The following is a 20,053-nucleotide window of genomic DNA, read 5'->3' as shown; positions in this document are numbered from 1 at the left end:
TGGATCCCAGGACCCCAGGATCACGACCTGAGCCGAAGGCAGACGCTCAACCGTGGAGCCATCCGGGTTGAGCCATCCCCTGCAAATCAGGGATAATTTAAGCAACAAATTAAGTAGTGATAGTAATAGATTATAAGCCCATTGAAGAAAAAAAGGAAAAAGAAAGAAACCATGAATCCATAATGGAATGATTGAACAACAAATGGACAGAAGGAGAGAAGGTAGGTAAGATCATAAACAACAGGATATTTACATAGTTTCAAAATCTCTCTCCACCAAATACTTACTACAAAGAGAATAACTTCATAGTGGAGACAACTAGCAAATACCACTTTAAGTCATCAACACGAACAATATTAAAAATAGAACAAATCAAATTCTATGCCTCCCACTAAGATGTAATGAAAAAAACACAGCATCATATCTGATATTTCTGCCAGGGATATCACCTAAAGGTAATTCTTAAAAAAAAATTAGACAATTAGACAAACCAGAATTGAGGGACATTCTATAAAATAACAGCTCGTATGCATCAAGGTCACTAAAATCAAGAGTGGAAAACCATTCCAAATTGATATAAATAAAAGTAACAGATGATTTCGAACATGCTCTTCTGCTATAATGGATATTAGGATATTAAGCAAAACTTAACTTATGAATATTAGCTAACAGTAATGTATCAATATTAATTTCATGATTCCTGGCTATATTGTGTTTAGATAGAATATCTTTGTTCATAGGAAATATGCGCTAAAGTATTTGGGGGCAACTAATACCATAAGTTTATTCCCAAGGGAGTAATTATTTCCCAAGGGAAAAAAGGTTTTGTACTGTATTTATAACCTTTCTCAAGGTTTAAAATTGCTTCAAAAATACTTATAAAAAGCAAGTGAGGAGAAATTTGGGACCCCTGGGTGCCTCAGTGGTTGAGCTCAGGTCGTGATCCTGGGGTCCTAGGGATCGAGTTCTGCACGGGGCTCCCTGCAGGGAGCCTGCTTCTCCCTCTGACGATGTCTCTGCCTCTATGTCTCTGATTAATAAGTAAATAAAATCTTAAAAAAAAAAAGTGAAGAGGAATTGTATCTCTTCTCATCATTGTCCCCCTCACTCTTACCTTGCCTCAGGCCTCAGCCCTGACTCAAAAATCTTTTGCATTTACAGTCAATCCAGAAACTAACAATAGGAAGAAGGACCTTCTGCTCCAGCCAAAGGATTTGGAAATATATGAAAAATATATGAAACTTTTACATATATTTTAAATGTCACGCCAGTGCTAGCCAGGATATTAGGAAGCAAACATTCACATACACAGGCTTGACTTCATAAATTTGGCTTTTGAAAAACAAGTTGGCAACCAGTACAATCAAAATCCTTATGAATGTTCACATCATAGAGCACCTGGGTGGTTCAGTCAGTTGAGCGTCCGCCTCTTGATTTCAGCTCAGGTCATGATCTCAGGGTCGTGGGATGGGGCTCCCGCATCCAGCTCTGTGCTCAGCAGGGAGTCTGCTTGAGATTCTCTCTCCCCTCTGCCTTTGCCTCTCCCCACCCCATGCTCACTCTAAAATAATACATCTTTTTTTAAAACATTCACATCCTTATCTAACATTTTCCACTTCTGGGAGTCTATACCTTTTTTCTTCCAGTCCCATTGAGATATAATTGACATATATCACTATATAAGTTTAAGATGTACAGTATAATGACCTGACTTACATATAGTCTGAAATAATTACAATAAGTTAACACTCATCACCTCATATAAATATTTTTAAAAAGGGAAATAATTTTCCTTATGATGAGAACTTCCAGGATTTACCTTTTTTTAAGAATTTATTTATTTGACTGAGAGAGAGAGAAAGCGCACACGCAGGGGGAGCAGCAGAGGGAGAAGGAGAACCAGGCTCCCCTCGGAACAGGGAGCCTGATGCGGGGCTCTACCCCAGGACTCTGGGATCATGACCTGAGCCAAAGGCAGGCGCTTAAATGACTGAGCCACCTAGGCACCCAGGACTTATTCTCTTAATAGCGTTCCTATACGCCAAACATCCTGGTTAACTACAGTTATTATGCTGTATACTATATCCCTAGTACTCAATTATCTTATAACTGGAATTTTATACCTTTTGACCACCTTCTCCAATTCCCACTCCCCTCTCCCTGTCTCTAGTAACCACAAATGTAGTCTCTTTTTCTAGGAGTATGAGAGAGGATTTTTTGGGGGGTAGGGGTGCTTTTTTTTGTGCTGAGCAAGGAGTCTGCTCCACATATAAGTAGGATCATACACTATGTGTCTTTCTCTGTATGATTGTTTCACTTAGCATAATGCCTCAAGATCCATCCATGTCGCCCAAATGGCAGGATTTCCTCCTTTTTTACAGCTGAACATATATATGGTACATATATACCACAGCTTCTTTATCCATGTCTTGACAACTGCCTTAGATTGTTGGCTACTGTGAATAATGCTGCTATGAACATGCGAGTCCAGACATCTCTTCAACACAGTGTTTTTATTTCCTTTGGTTATAAGGGAATCTAATTTTTCTTTAAATCTTAAAAACAGAAAAGAAGTTAACATAAAAATGGACGTAACAGTATTAAATACAAAACCTAAGATGCAGAATCATTACCAATAAATTAGATGAAAATTTTTTTTAAGATTGTATTTATTTATTCATGAGAGACAGAGAAAGGCAGAGAGACATAGGCAGAGAGAGAAGCAGGCTCCCTTCGGGGAGCCTAATGCGGGACTCAATCCCAGGACCCCGGGATCACACCCTGAGCCAAAGGCAGATGCTCACCCACTGAGCCACTCAGGTGTCCCTAGATGAAATATTTAATGAAATATTTTGAAATCATTTGAAACAATATTTATGAATAACTAATAAACTGAGGAAATCTTTTAATATTTAGTGAGAAAGTAGTATATAAATTTTATATTACAATCATAGCTGTTTCTACAAAAATCTCTAAATAGGATGGATAAGTGGAGAAGTAGGTGATGAAGAGATTATAGTAAAATATTAAGAGAATCTTTCAACTCTATTATATGTTTGAAAATTATTGTAATAAAATATTAGAAAGAGAAACCTCCACACAGACAATGGAAAAAGGCTTAAAATATAGTAGACATGTTCACTTGGAGACAAAGTTTCTGGTTTTTAAGTTAATCAAAAAAAGAGGGAAGCTGTCCTCGGTGTGCATTTTCACACAAGGAGATAAGAAGCCAAGGGCTCAGGAAACAGTACTCTGTTGATATTCCTCAAAAACCCAGACACTGGGACCCCTGGGTGGCTCAGCGGTTTAGTGCCTTCCTTTGGCCCAGGGCGTGATCCTGGAGTCCCAGGATCGAGTCCCATGTTGGGCTCCCTGCATGGGGCCTGCTTCTCCTTCTGCCTGTGTCTCTGCCTCTCTCTCTCTCTCTCTCTCTCTCTCTCTCTCTCTGTGTCTCTCATAAATAAATAAATAAAATCTTTAAAAAATAAAATAAAATAAATAAATAAAATAAAATAAACCCAGATGCCTGGGTTTATGAGGAAACCTGCCTGTGATCCTCCTCTCCCTATTTCCAACAACTCTCAGGTAACGCCAGTCCTCAGACCACACTTTTAAGTGCTAAGGTCTCACTGTGCATATTTAACATTGCTCTGTATTGTCATTATTTTCATCTATATATTTCTCTCCCTATTAATAGAATAAACTCCCAACAGATCTTGAATAGCCTACTCAGTCCTTTACGCCCATGGGAACGAGCTCAGTGTCTTATGCATACTGGTAGATGCCCAGGAGGCGGCTTTGTAATTACACTTTAATAATCTTTACACTGACAGGATTAACATGCATTGGAGAATGCAAACCCCAGAGCCTGGTCCTGCAGCCTGGCTGTGAAAGGAGAGTAACTCAAACTTAAAGGTAAGTACTGCCTCACTAGGACACGAGTTCAGAATTTTGCTAAGTCTACCCTTTTAAATATTTCTCATGGACTCTATAGAGAGCACTTGTTGAGACAGCTACCTAGAGATTATTCTAACACATGGGTGCTATACAATCTGGTTGAAGAAGAAATAAGATGCACATGGAAGGTATAAGAAAATCTGCAGACCATTCAGAAGCAGAAACTAACAGTACAGACGAATGATGCTCTTAAATGCTGGAGGGAATCAGATGTTCACTGATGGACAGGGAAAGCCAATCTCTCCCTCACACACATACATGTACCTACTGCCCTCTAAGAAATAACCTGGTACATGGCTGGGTGGTACCTCAGGAAGCTCAGCAGCATCGTCCCGTGCACTGAGCCCAGGACAATACATTCCAGACCTTGCCTACTCTGACTTGCAATTTCTGGCTTGAGTTCCTTAGTTATAAAATGAGAAACAAGGATGGTCTAAGGTGCCCAAACCACAACCTCACAATCCAAACTGCATAATCTCACTCATGCGCTCGTGCTGACACAGAGAAAAGGAGAACTTCCATACTCACGACAGTCCCAGAGTGGGTCAGTCCTCCAGGTAGAAGTCCTCCCTCTACCACCACTACCATTATTACTAGTAATAATTATTAGTGATCATTGATAAAAATAATAGCTGTACCTATTATTTATGATGTGACAGGAACTTTATACATAGTATTCAATTGAATGTGTTGGCCACCCAGTAAGACTTTTATTATACCCTTTTCACAAAGATGTGGAAATTAAGGCTCAAAGTTTAATGATTTGTCCAAGGGCTAAATCTTCAAACTAATGAAGTTAGGACCCACACTCCCTGTGAATTCACTATTTTTGTGCCTCTCAACACACAGTCAGTCAACAAACATTTACCAAATATTTACTTTAGGAGAAATACTGTAGTAGGAGCAATATAGTATCTGCCCTCAAAGAACCCTTGGTCTGGTAGAAGTAACAAAAATACCAATTAGGCAGCTTCATTATGGGATTAGAAATACTATATGTAACAGTGTGCCATAAATCTTTAAAAAAAAAAACAGTAATTTGCCATATGAATTTTTAAAGAAATTAAGAATGGCACATGCACTAAAACATTAAAACATGTACGAATTTTTGCTAAGTTGAACATTCTTAGAGGAGAAGTAAATGTGAATGATTTTATCCTTTTTGTTTAAAGACTTTATCTCTGATTTAAGAGGAAAGCAAAATGAAACTTTAGCAAATTGAAGAACTTTTTGTAAAATTATATCACGTTAATATGACAGCTACTAAAATACTTCTTCACCTATAGTAGATCTGCAATACACTGCAATAATATTTAACACCCAAATGCAATCTGGCAAAAAATAATAAATAAATAAATTTTTTAAAAGTCCACTTAAAGAATTGTTATACCACATATGGCAGCTAAGTGCTGACCTCTAGTGTCCACCTTGAAAATATCTTTATATCATTACCAGAACTAAACCACTTTTACGTCATTTATTAACAAACTTATTTTGGTGAATTAGGTCTATTTATATTTCCCACTAAATTTTTAAATACTTAAACAGAACTTTTAAAGCATAAGATACTACTGCAGATGAAAAATCTGGGTATTAACGATCCCAGAATTGAATCTTGGTTTGTTAGCTGACTTGAGGCAAGTTACTAAACTTCTCTGTTTTCAAATCTATAACATGACAAGTAGCAGGATTAAATAAAGATTAGTCCTAAACATTGTTAACCATTAAATCTGTAGTTGTATCTCCTTCCAAGGGAGGTCTTTAGCACTTATTTCTCTAAGACTTTTCATAAATAATCTATTTCAAGCAACTCAGACATGAGTCAAACATCAAAAATATGACCAATGTTGAATATGGTTTTTTTGTTAATGAAAATCTATTTCCAAAATCATTGGCTTTATCTGAGAAGGATGACTTTCTATCCTATTCACTATTTGGAATTCACCAAAGAAAGAAAATCTTCCTAAGAAATGTAATTATCTCATTAAAACAACATTATTGTATTCTTTAAAGGAGCTAAAAAAGATTTTATAGTAAAAAATTACTTAGAATCTATCATTCAAATTTCTTTTCCAAACATTTCTAGATCTCTTAAGTAAATTAGAAATCCTAAAATTTTGACGTGGCTAGGACGATCTCCAAACTCCTAAACTGGCATCATCAGGACACTTATAGTTCTATACATATAATTTACACATTTGCCTTAAATTTTCATGAGGAAACTTATATGATACAACTTTTTTTTCTGATACAACTTTTCATTAAGTTAGGTCAATCTCATACAAGATGTTACAGGACTCAAAATCTTCCAGAATCCATTTTTCCCCATGGATAACATTCCAAGGCACATATGTTGGCATTAGGTCAGTTGAAAAGCCATAGTTCACAGCTTACCTTTACAACCAAAGAAAGCACTGTCACCTCCAGGGTTACTTCCTAAACTCATTTCAGTTATTTTCCTATTTCAAGTGGTAAATACATCCCAATGCTTTGTGATAATAGTGTTTTGGTTTTAGTCATTTTATGGTCATATTCCTTTTTTTCACTCTTTAATGTAAATTTATATTAACAACTCCAGAATAACATGATTTCACTGCAATCTGCCTTAAGACTTAACATTTCTGAAAGCTAAGAACACTGAGAATAAAAACAAGCAAATATATTCATCTGTTGAATCAGTGTCACATTTGTGATTTATATTTCATGCTAATCAGATCTGAATAATGACAGAAATTCCTAATTTAACAATGGTTGATATTTTTCAAATAATTACTTTCATTAAACTTTACCTCCCTAGATGACTGATCACATTGCTAATCACGTCTAATGATAATGGCTTTCCATGTCATTGGAGGAATTTGCTACAGATGATTAATTAACTTTACAATGGGATTACGAATTAATTTACAAAGAATTTGTGAGGAATGTTTAGTGCTCTGAATTTGTCAGAGTGGGAGAAATGGATTCCCAAAGAACTACTTCTTAATTCATTTAGAATTACTCCACTGTCCATTGTTCTTCTATGTATACTTGTATATATTTAATAACAAAAGAACTAATTTATTTAACTATTCCAAATTTATACTTAATTAACTATAAGACCTATACCCAAAATTAAGTTCTAATGACTGTTTTAAGTTCTTCCCTTTGAAGTATGGTTCTCCTTGAGTTCATCAAGATCGCACATGGATAGGCTAGTTTCTCAAACGTGTAATATTCAGTTACACTGTTTGAGAACTTCTCAACTAGAGGTATATGTTATTTTTCCAACCAATACTGCCTAACCTGAGTTTAAGAGCACTGCCATTCAGAAATTCCTTTTGCTTTCATTTGCATCATTTTCACAGGCCCACCTCACTTATGCAAATCTGTTTTTCCAAACACGAATGAGTTGAGGAGAAAAGTTCTAAAACAATGGCTTTCTATAGGATAATCTCAGCTTTAACTTCTTGTCTGTGTGGAGCAAGTATCCATTACATGCAAATTTTATATTTTGAATCAAGAAAATATAAAAAGGAAAGGAAAAAAGTATTAATTTTTCTTCAATTACAGGCAGCACCTGTATGTCCCTCACAGAAATTTTATTTTAAAAGTTCAGACAAAAATAAATTAATTAATTAATTAATTAATGTTCAGACAACCAAGAAAAACACAAGAATAGACTCTATAAGAAAAAAAAAGGAAGAATGAGCGGAAATAGAAAAGGAATAATGATTTTCAAATATCCTACCTGGGCCAGAGTAAAATACTTTACCTGGTAGCAGGGAAACAAAACAGTCCAAGTCTTTGGCTTAAAAAAATGTATTGAGTACCTAATCCAAACACACACACTCTATGCACACACACGGATGCATGCAGACACAAACCCCACCGTGACAGTGCACTGTTACTCTCCCCACCCAGCATCCATCTGCCCTTCTCAAGGGCACTTTTTTCTGACTCTATGTGGGAGGCACCAGGACTTTTCACCAGCTCAGCCCTAGTATTTCAGTCACTCTCGGCTTCAGAGGTAGAGCATTTGACCCAGACCTAACCATCCCCCAGCCTCAGTGATTGGCTCCAGGAGCCAATCAGACCAGTCAGAGTCAACCCTAAGCATTTTGTTTGAATGACGTGGAAAAGGCCCTCCCCTTTTCCCATCACACTTGACAGCAAAGTGTAGAGGATGGAGCCAATGGCCATCAATTCGACTCCGTGAGGGAGGGCCTGAAGATACCAGGGGACATTGCAGAGGCCTAAAGTACAGCCTGAATGGAAAGAAGAGAAACCACATCCTGATGACAGCATGGGAACTCTGTATCTAGCCATTTTTGAACACATGATCTACCTCTGAACTTTTCAATTATAAGAACCAAAACATTTCCCCTCTTTTAACATGTCAGTTGAAATTTGGTTGCTATTGTTTCGTATAAATCAAGAACCCGACATCCTAATGGCGACATGAGAAATATCCAGAAATTCAACTGCTCAACTGCCCTTATCAATCACACAACAGGTGCCTCCTTTTCCTTCCTATTTCTGATTCATTGCTCCCAGGGTCTCATTAATCCTATAAGGGCATGTAACTTCAATATCATAACATGTAACTTAATCAATGTAGATCTGATGTATCAAATATATTTCATAGGTGTCATTTACAAAATTTGTTCATATGTAATCCTTAAATCCATAAACAAGCCTATGAAGAAAAGCTATTCTTATAGTTTATACTCTGTAGATTAAAAACTGAAGTTTAGAAAAGTTGACTTGACTCACAGCTAGTGAATGGTAAGGGCAAGGTCTTTTCATTATTCTTTTATTATCTCTATTTTCATTATGCTTTTCTCATCACTCTACACATAGTTTTTATCTTGAAAAGTATCATTGGGTATAAATGCAAGCAAGACATAAAGAAGCACTAAATTCCATCAAATTAAGAAATATAAGACTTTTAAAAATAGTATAATCTTACCTAAATCAGTATCTTGGATTCCCATATACAATTCAAGAAGACCATCAATCTTTTCAATTGCTTTTGTTTTTACTTCAGAGGGCTTTATCAAAGAAAAGAAAAATAAGATATTATTTTTACTTGAAACCTCCTGAATGTTAAGCCTAAGGATAAAGGAAAATCTGGCAAGGAGCCATTTCAGGGTTGTGTACATCAGCTCATTTGAATGGAAATAGATGTACAATGTGCTCTGTAACTCAATACAAATCAATACGGTAAATACTTATTTTTAGTGTCAGCTTTAAGTGCTACAGATTCAAAGAAGAAGAGTGAGAACACAGTCTCCAGGTAGCTAACAATCTAGAAGAGGAAACAAAAGTATGAAAATAGATAATAAGAAAAAATTTTAAAGGATATGAAGAGCCATCACCGGCAAAGTAAGTTTAAATCTCTTAAGAGTCACTGAAGACTTGAGAAAAAGACTTAAAAACTGTGTTTTCATGGGGCAGCTGGGTGGCTCAGTTGTTGAGCTTCTGCCTTTGGCTCAGGTCATGCTCCTGGGGTCCTGGGATCAAGTCCTGCATCAGGATCCCTGCGGGGAGCCTGCCTCTCCCCTCTGCCTGTGTCCCTGCCTCTCTGTGTGTGTGTCTATCATGAATAAATAAACTGGTGGAAGATAAGCAGGAGAAGACAGTACAAATAGAAATATTGCAACAAGGGTGGCTGGCTCACCTACTTGGTGGAGCCTGGGGCTCTTACTCTCAGGGTTGTGAGTTTGAGCCCCACATTGGGCATAGAAACTACCTAAAATAAAATCTTTAAAAAAAAAAGTATCACAATTGATACACAAAGTCTATGTGAGGTCACAGAGTCTGATAAAGAGTATAGCCAGACAGGACTAGATCTTAAGGGGTCTTATGTACCATGAAAAGGGCTTTGGCCTTCATCATGTAGATGAAGGGTCTCCAAACCTTTGAAGGGATCACCCTACTGGTAAAATATATCTGAACATATACTTTTATTACTTATTTTTTATTTAATTTTCATATATAGTATATATATGTAATTTTCTAGGCCCAAGACGGAGGGAGCCACACTGTCCAAGGTGTCATGTTATCTAATTTTCTTGTCCCTGTAAACACTCTGCTTAATAGAAACACAGTATAACCTAGTCAGCCAATATCCAAACATAAGCCAATTCTGGGACTTCTTACCCCAAACAAGATTCAGTATGTGGCCCCAGCCAATCGAAAAATTTCTATTTTTCTGTTACTTGTTCTTTAATCTTTATCCTGTCAAGTTTCTTGACTTCTACCTTTTGCAATTCTCTGAAAGGGGATTGTCCACTTCTTGAGTAAAGTTTGTATCATGTAAATTGTCTCCTTTAATGATTTTAATTCTAATAATATTTTATTATATTTTTATTTTTTGAAGTAAGTTCTATGCCCAACATGGGGCTTGAACTCACAACCCTGAGATCAAGAATTGCATGCTCTATTGAATGAGCCAGCCAGGCACCCTTTCTTTAATCATTTTTAACAGCATGTATCGGGATCCCTGGGTGGCGCAGCGGTTTGGCCTCTGCCTTTGGCCCAGGGCGCGATCCTGGAGACCCGGGATCGAATCCCACATCGGGCTCCCTGCATGGAGCCCGCTTCTCTCTCTGCCTGTGTCTCTGCCTCTCTCTCTCTCTCTGTGACTATCATGAATAAATAAATAAAATCTTTAAAAAAAAAAAAAAAAAAAAAAAAACAGCATGTATCTTTCATAGATTACACACATCTATTACCATATTAATATATACATTATAAAAACATACAAAAATAGAAATGTTATAAGGATGAAATGATGAAACAATCATTTTGTTGTTATTTTTAATATTTTATTAATTTGAGAGAGACAGCAGAGGGGGAGATAAAGGGACAAGCAGATTCCCTGCTGAGCTTGGAGCCCACCACGGGGCTTGAACTCACAACCCTGAGCTCATGATTGGAGCAGAAATCAAGAGTCAGATGCTCAACTAACTGAGCCACTCACTTGCCCCAACCACCACTTTTAAGTAATTTTTGTGCATTAACGGTACCAAAATATTTCGTTCTTCCTAAAACAATTATTAAAGGTTTCAGTGATAAAACATGATTGGATACATTTTATTATTCTTTGAAAATCTTGGCTTAATGTTGGTAAAGTCTGGTTCTACATTCAGTTTATTTCAATACTTGTTTTTAAATGGCTGAAAAAAAATTACCTAGCTGAAAAAAAAATTACCCAAAGATGTGAAATAATCAACTATCGGTACAAATGTAGAATTCAAGATTAAACTGTAAGAAACTCATAATATTTTTAATGCTGCTATAAATAAATATATGTTGCTTTGTGTTCTCCAAACTTATTAGGAATATCCCTTTTATTATGAATATCAATTTTTATTTCCTTGAGAACATTATTACAACTTTCTCATGTTCTTACTTATATGAAGTAAGCCTTAAAAACAGTAACAGTTATGACATACCACTCTTGCCTTCTTTATGGTGTATTTTGGATGTACTGTGTCAAGCAACAGGCTCTTGATCTCATCACCTTTTCTCTACTCACATTCTGACTGCCTGGGTTCAGCTCTCATTTTCTGGTATTTGGAGAAGTTTTCTAATTTTTGTCTCTGCCTGCAATCTTCACCCTCTCAAATATACCCTGCTCAACAATCCATCCACTAGAATCCAAGGGATTTTTCTAAAATGTAAAATTATGTTGTTCTCCTCACAATTATTAAATGGCTCCCGCATTCCCACAGACTTTTCACGTTCTGACCCTGGTCTCCTCACCCCCAGCAGGTCCCACCAGCACCCCACACTCAAATCCCAAGGTCCCCAAGCCCATTGTTGTTTCAACCCTAGAACACTCTTTTTCCCCATCTTTAACCAACTCAATCATTTCTTCAGGAAATATATTCCACCCCCCACCCGTCCCTCTCTCCCTATCCCTGACAGCAACTGATTAGCCCTCTTCTGTGACACTAAACCTATTCCCTGGTTTTCAACAGCTTCTTTCAACACCTCTCCCCCTTCCCTTCAAGGAGAAATAAGGTCTTTATTCATTTTTGTATCACCAACCTGGACTGCACCTGTCTCAAGAAACACATACTGAATAATTTTATGAGGTATGCAGGTGAAATATCTTCCACAGTTTTCAGAATGTGTGCTGGGTTGTAAGGGGGGGTGATTTGTTTCCAATCTATAAATCCTTTAGATGATAAGTCATTTGCACCAAATTTAATAAAAGTACCAAACTAGCTTTTTCTTTTTTTTTTTTTTTTAGCTTTTTCTTTTTATTACGAGCTACTTTCAATTACCCTATTTAATGAAACAGGCTATGCAAATAGGAATCGAATTTTAGATGTTTATCCTCAAATGAATCTTTCTTACTTCCCCAGATAGATCTTCAGCTGCTCTTTTTCATCCCGGCACCTTATGCATAGCAGGTGCTCAACACAAATGAATTATGTTAACTATTCGAAGGTGACCCCCCTCCCCCCACCCCAAGCAACATAGAGTTTTCCTGCTGCCTCTGCCTGCTTTGTAAGCAGTTTTAAGATCTGGCCTTTGTTCCTCACAGCCTAGACTGGAAAGCAGTTGTCATTCTCCTGGCTTTCCCTGCCAGCCTCCTCATTATTCTTCCATTCTCTTCCAGATTCCTTTCTTCCACTCCAGTTTGTTCATTCACCTAATAAACACTTCCTGGTCTGCAGCAATATGCCTGCGAGTGTGCAGGACACTAGGAAAGTTAAAGACTCAGAATGACCAGATGTCACTGCCCTGAGTTTTTCACATACCTCACCCTATCTCATTTGCAAAATGCTTCTGGTTCCCCCAGGTCTCTTCCTTGTCATTTGCATCCACATCAATCCTTGCACTCACTACCCAGTACCAAGGTACCGAACTCAGAATCTTCCTCTGGATTCCCCTGAACCGACAACATCCTGGATGACTCGAACATTCAAAAGCATAACCTTGGCCTCATGGTTCCTTGAGTGTCTGCTCCAACAAACCACCCCCATGACTGACCTGGACATCATCACCCAGCAAGCTCTGGGATCCCATTCTGTGAACACAGCTTCCTAACTGTTCACCTGTCTCACTCGTCTGCTCTTCAAACACATGGGGAATCCTAGAACAATATGAACACACAACTAGCCCCCTGCCTGCAGGAGCTCCCCAGCCTCAGACACATGCCTGACCTCCCCTCTGCCTACAGGAGGACTTCATTATCTCTGTCTTCACTGGATGAGCAGACCACCACTTGCCACCTTGAGTCCTTATCCCTGCCTCTCTTCACCCCTGCTGTTCTCTCCTCCCTCCATTTCTCTCCTCTCCTTTCGGTATTTTTTCACTCAAAGACTGACCGAGTCTATCAGCAAAACCCTACTCTTTGGGACCTCTCGGTGGCTCAGCGGTTGAGCGTCTGCCCTTGGCCCAGGTCATGATCCTGGAGACCCAGGATCGAGTCCCACATCGGGCTCCCTGCATGGAGCCTGCTTCTCCCTCTGCCTGTGTCTCTGCCTCTCTTTCTCTCTCTCTCTCTCTCTCTCTCTCTCTCTCTCTCTCTCTCTCCCTCTCTCTGTATCTCTCATGAGTAAATGAATAAAGTCTTAAAAAAAAAAGAAAGAAAGAAAAATGTTGAAGCCTTAAAAAAAAAAATCCTACTCTTCTCAAGTTTAAATGCATCATTTATTAATTAATTCAGCAAAGATCTGAACTCCTTTGATGTGTCAGGTACTGTTCTAGGCGCTGGGGTAGCAGCAGTGAACAAAACACATGAGCAAAGGAACTAAACAGGCAAGAAACAAAGATACAATGTGTCCTTTAGTGCTTAGGGCTCTAAAGATAACTAAGGGCAAGGAAGACTGGGCAGGAGGAGGGGTGATAGGAGTTGCTCTTCATGCAAGATACTCAAAGAAGGCCTTTTAGATAAGGTGATATGTGGACAGAAACATGAAGAAGTCAGGAGAGTGAGCCATGCCCATAAATGGGCAAGGCATTCAGGGAGAGGTGAGAGCAACACAGAGACCCTGAAGTGTGATGCATCTGGAGTATATGAGGACAGCCAGGAGACCCATGTGGCTGAAGCAGGGAGAGCCAGGAGGAGAGCGGTGGGAAACAAGAGCAGAGAAGAAGTGCAGAGTCAAATCACACTGGCCAATCTGAGGGCTTTAGTTTTTATTCTAAGTGGCATGGAAAACCCCTAGAGTCTCTGGAACAGAAGAGGAACCACCTGTGTTTTTAATTCTGGCTGTTGTGCCGAGCAGAGAGGGAAAGAGGGCAAGGGTGAACATGGAAGACTTAATACAAGGTAACTGCAATATTCAGGATAAGTTGTAGGTACCCTGGGACAGAGTAATAAGGGCACGGGTAGTGAGAAGTTGCTGGATTCTGGTCTATTAGGGAGGTAGATCCACCAGGGCTTGCTAGTGGGAGGGACATGGGACATGAAAGAGAAGAGTCAAAGATGACTGTAAAATGTTTTATCATGAATAATGATATTTATTAGTATGAATAATAATATTTAAGTTTTCAAGCCAGTCCAGATGTCTACAAACTCTAGCAAATGCTGTCTGCAGGTAGCTGAAGATGGCTATAGATGGCAATTTCTTCTCTTACACTTACTTTCTACATTTCCTTCTTAAATGCTTTCAATAATTTTCATACCGTTTAAGTAGGCAATGAATTAAAGTCCATGCTTTAATTAGAGTATGTGGTATTTTGTTTAACTTTGTGGCTTTACCTTTATTTCCAGCTCTAATGAACATGAGTAGCCACACATTTCCAAGCAGAATGAGAATTAAAGAAACATAACCTACCATTTCTTCCACGGTGGCAGGACCCTTTGATCTCAGGCGAAGTGTCCCTCTTTCGGTACCAATTTTTTCTGCTGATGACTTTCCAGGCTTAGACCTTGGTCCTATTTCTGTAAACAAACAACAGAGGGAGAAAGGTGTGTATATTCAGAAAGAATTTCAACAGACTGCTATAAAAGCAAATGTAGTTTCTATCATAAAACTATATACACAATTAGGGATCTGATGGGACATACGCCTTCTTATACAATTTCCTAAACAAAATAAATTCACCTACCATCATTATTCTTATATTCTACACATAGTGTGGCTACAAAAAGAAAACGGAAATATTTGAAGTGTACAGTTGGGAAAGACTGGAAGTTGTAAGGAATAAAAAATAAAACAACTTTATTATAAGAAAAAAGGGGTCTAAGTAACAGAGGAGCAGAGGCAGAGGTTTAGCCAGACTTCTACATGATGCTCTATATACGGAATCTCAGTTAATACTCCTATCAACCCATGAGATGAGTTACAGCCCTCATTTTACAGAAAAGGAAACAGAACGCAGTAAGGAGCAGAGCTGGGGTTCAAACCCAGGTCTTGTGACCCCAAAGTTTAGATGCTTTCCCCAATGACATTCCAACACCACACCTCTTACAAGCACAAGGCATATATTCAGTGGTGTCACACTGAGAGAAGCAGGATTCTACAAAGGCTAGGAACAAGTTTCAAGGAAGGAATTCCCCTCAGAAGGCAGGCAAACAAACAGTGAGCAAAAAATCCAAGGAAAACCACTGCTTTCCTTAGGCTTGATGTGTCTTATTTTTCTTTTGCTTTTCCTATGCACCAAGAGTCACTCCTTTCCCAATACCAAGCAGTAACATAAATGAGTGAAAGGGTAGGGTGGGGCCTGAGGATAACTCCAAGGTACATGCCCTCTCTAGGCCACTCCAATAACTTAACTGCCCTGTGGAAATGCGCGGCATAGCTGAATCAACTGGTTTGAAAAGAAACTAGATACTCAGAGTTCTCTATGAATCTCCTCATTTTTAAGTTTTGTCAATTAAGCCAAACTCATAAAAACAACATACTGGCAAAAGTAAAAGATCTGTGGATCCGATTCTAGTCACAGGCTACCAATTTACAACTTTGCAAATATCCCCCGAGTACCCTTGGCTGAGGACCCTATATGACAGCAGTTTGGGACAAGGGACAGAGGTGGGGGCAGGGAGAGGCCATACCAAGAACTGGAGATATCAGAGCTCCAATGAGGAACTACAGGACATGCAAGTAGGTTGTGAGGTCTATACAATGCTCTCAAGACAGACATCAAGTGGACTGCAGAAATGGATTCTAATTGACTTAGAATCTAGAATAATTCCTATCAGCAAGTACTGTTTTGCTATTGGGAATCTACTACCTAGGTGATTAGGATTTTATATATTAATTTTAACCCACATCTTGGGACATGATCACTAAAACATAAAACAAGTCTTTTTCTGAGAATGAAATTAAAAATTATCATGCAATAAAGAGACCAGTTCTCCCAAGCAAAAGCGTATAAATGGTGGCTGAAGAAGCTAATGCTAATCATGGTGACCAGAGAGATTCTCCAAGACTAGAGCTTTATCAGCAAGTCTATAGCATTTGCCTTATCAGTCATGCTGGCTCTGTCTGGGGGAAGAATGAATTAATGAATTCATACTGGCTCTGTCTGAGGGAAGAATGAATTAAAACTCTCAGCACAAAAAAAAAAAAAAAAACCTCTCAGCACAGAGTTTCCAAAAGAGTGCCCAAAGAGAAAGATGAAGTCAGTCTGTCATCAGCACCACCCTGCAACGTGTTCCCAGCTCTGAGTCACATACAGACCTAAAGTGCTCAAGATAGTTTCAGCCTTGGGCACCTGTGTGGGTCAGTCTGTTAAGCGTCTGCCTTCAGCTCGGGTCATGATTCCAGGGTCCTAGGATTAAGTGTTCGGGTCCCTACTAAGCAAGGATTTTGCTTCTCTCTCTCCCCACTCATTCATTCGTTCATTCATTCATTCATTCTCTCTCTCTCTCTCCTCTTCTATCTCAAATAAATAACTAAAATCTTTAAAAAATAATAATAAAAAGGGGTGGCTCAGGTGTTTAGCCTGAAAGCTCAGCAGTTTAGCACTGCCTTCAGCCCAGGGTGTGATCCTGGAGACCCAGGATCGAGTCCCACGTCGGGCTTCCTGCATGGAGCCTACTTCTCCCTTTGCCTGTGTCTCTGCCTCTCTCTCTCTTTTTCTGTGTCTCTCATGAGCAAATAAATAAAATCTTTTAAAAAATAATTTAATTTAATTTAAAAGTTTAAATTTTTAAATAAAATAATAAATAAATAACATTTTTAAAAATTAAAAATAATAAATAAAATAAAATAAATTTTTAAAAATAAATAAAATAAAATAAAATAAAATAAAATAAAATAAAATAAAATAAAATAAAATAAAATAAAAATGAAGCCTGGGTGGCTCAGTTAGTTAAGCATCTGCGTTTGGCTCACGTCATGATCTTAGAGTCCTGGGGTCGAGACCCACATCAGGCTCCTTGCTTAGTAAAGAGTCTGTTTTACCCTCTTCCTCTGTCTCTCTCCCCTAGTTGTTCTCTCTCTCACCCTCCGCCCCACCCCCACACTCTCTTATGCACAAATTAAATTTTCAAAAAGACAGTCTCAGCTTAATGATACTAACCTTCAAGATAAACAACCTCACACCTCCCACTCCATCTACCACACGTGTGTGCGCACACACACCCCAGTGTGATTTCACCAAGCAGCCTACTCAGTATAATCTGTCTTCCCATATAAATTTCCTACAGGACAGTAAATGCATTGCTCAGCTAACACATGTGTTTTGGTCTACCAGACACTTACATTTCTAATTGTAAAGTACTACACTAGCATTCTGACTTAACAAGTCTCTTAGAAGTTTAGTGAGTATGATATAACCCTAGAAAATGGAACAACTCTGGAGACAGCAAAAAAATTAAGTTTCTAAGATTTACAAAGCTAAAGACTCTGAAATGTGGGAACTTTATCAAGGGATTGTCATCCATGCTGGAGAAGTCAGCCAGCCCCCCTAGATGATGTCTCTATCTTACCTTGATCTTACTTGCAACACTGGTAGCTAAAAGGGAAAAATGTAGGTAGAATGGAAGATTTTTTTAATAAGCTTTATTTTTTAAAGCAATTGTAGGTTCACAGCAAAACTTCAGACAGATATCCCATATGCCTCCTGCCCCCACAATGTACAGCCTCCCCCATCATCATCACCCACCACCACAGTGTACATTTGTTACAATCAACAGACCTACACTGACACATCACTGCCTAAAGTCTATGGTTTACATTAGGGTTCACTCTTGGTGCTGTACATTCTGTGGATTTGGAAAATTTAATGACATATATCCACCATTACAGTAGCATAGAGAGTAGTTTCACTGTCCTAAAAATCCTATGTGCTTCGCCAATTCACCCCAGGTTTTTTTTAAGTCATTATTTGTCAAACTGTTCTCCATGAGAATAGTCATCTCAAAGCCAACCACTTGGTGGCACCAAAAGTTAAAATTTAAGTTCTGGCTTGGCCCGGCCACCAGAAAGGCAGCCTTTCAGCTGAGGAAACAGAAGCCATGTTTCCCTATGATCCTATGATTCAGGGACCTAAATCAACCAGTTTATATATGAAAACAAGCAGGATGGTCCTGTTCACCCACTGGGGCCGGGGGAGGGGCGGAGGGGCGGTGGGGAGGACAAGTTCTGTGCTTCCGTGATGAATGTTTTAATGTGGAGAATGTTTCTTATCTGGCCTACTTTTGGTTGTGCTGGCCCTAAGCATGTCTAACCAACCAGGCCAAGAGCCCTAAATCAGTCCCTTCACTTCCCATGAACAAATTTATATGAGGCCTCTCTTGGGGCTGAGGAGAGGGATGCAGTTCCAGCCCGCAGCTAGCTGGAGTCACTAGATTCAGGGTTCCTCACTCCTGTGAAGCACACAGACTATCCACCTGCAGCAGGTCTCATAGGACACAGGACACTCACAGCTTGTGTGTGCACAGCTGCTCCCACTGTTGAGTAGATGGCACCAAAAAGCAGTCACATTTGTTCCCAAGTTCCTTTTGTGGCAATTGTATCTGTTACTCTAATTATGTAATTTAATTTAAAAGTACGTGCCCTAATGAAGTTAGTGTGAACCAAGGAGTTATTATGGCTAGGAAAAGTAGGTTAACTGCTTTGGAAAGATTCCATGAGGGCAAGATACAAAAAAAAAAAAAAAAAAATTAGGTGTGGGCAAGACAACACTAGATTAGGAAAAATATCTTTAAACATTCAGCATTTCACGTATCTAGTTTTTTAAAATGAAACAGAACCTATAAGCATGCATTAAGGTTGTAATTATATAGGACTTTACAGAACTCCAATTTGTGTCCTCCACTCAAAGAAAGTGGTTTTTACATTAAAAAAAAAAAAATAGTAAGGAAGCCTGGGTAGCTCAGTGGCTGAGCATCTGCCTTTGGCTTAGGTTGTGATCCTGGGATCCTGGGATCGAGGCCCACATTGGGCTCCCCATAGCAAGCCTGCTTCTCCTTCTGCCTATGTCTCTGCCTCTGTGTGTCTCTCATGAATAAATAAAATCTTTTTTAAAAAATAGTAAAAGAATATACAGGTTTTAAAATGAGACATTTATATACACTTGTATCACTCTTTATGATACTCCATTTTAAGTGGTATTTTCAATAAACAGACCAACCTCCAGTCTCTGCTATACCATGAAGGTCAAGTGGAGAAAATGGGAAACAGAGAAGACAGAAAAAGGTCTGTCTCTAGTCCCACCCCCACCTCTAGAGAAATAAGAGGGGCTGACAGAAACCAAAGCCCTATTTTCAGAATAAACACATATAATATGGCTAGATCCCCAACTGAGAGAGTGACACAGTGGGGGAAATGAGCATTCTCCTCACTTCTAACAGCACAAAGTCTGTTCTGGTCCCATGAGGGCCCTCACTGGGTAGTAGAACAGGGATCATCCCTTTCCTGAGCAGAGACAGAGCCATGATTTCAACAGGAGGTGGGTATAGACAGACACAGCTACATCCAACACTTGCTCAGTGAACAAGACGGACTTCAGAATCAGAAAACCTGAGTTTAAACCCCAGCTCTGTTTGCAAATTGTGTGAACTTGAAGAGAATAAACTCTCATCCATAAAATGTGAAAAACACCAAAATATGATGCTGTTTTAAACATTTACGTGGCTCATGTATAAAATGCGCTCAGCCCAGCAGCCTGGTTCATATCAAAGAATGCTTCTGCTGGC

The 20,053-nt window shown here is 38.8% G+C and overlaps 1 protein-coding gene across 1 annotated transcript in view; it reads right to left on the bottom strand.

The window, feature by feature from the left end:
• The window catches only part of GIPC2 (GIPC PDZ domain containing family member 2), an 86,681-nt gene that overhangs the window by 5,630 nt on the left and 60,998 nt on the right, over positions 1–20,053 (bottom strand). Inside the window, exons 4-5 of the mRNA XM_072834187.1 lie at positions 14,742–14,848; positions 8,909–8,990 (exon numbers count right to left, since the gene is read on the bottom strand). Of these exons, the coding sequence (XP_072690288.1) occupies positions 8,909–8,990; positions 14,742–14,848 (189 nt within the window). The remainder of the gene's footprint in view (positions 1–8,908; positions 8,991–14,741; positions 14,849–20,053) is intronic.

The sequence above is a fragment of the Canis lupus genome, chromosome 8 (genome assembly GCF_048164855.1).
Source record: "Canis lupus baileyi chromosome 8, mCanLup2.hap1, whole genome shotgun sequence".
Classification (NCBI taxonomy): domain Eukaryota; kingdom Metazoa; phylum Chordata; class Mammalia; order Carnivora; family Canidae; genus Canis; species Canis lupus.
The sequence above is the reverse complement of the archived record's forward strand: the minus strand, read 5'-3'. Positions and strand labels throughout refer to the sequence as shown.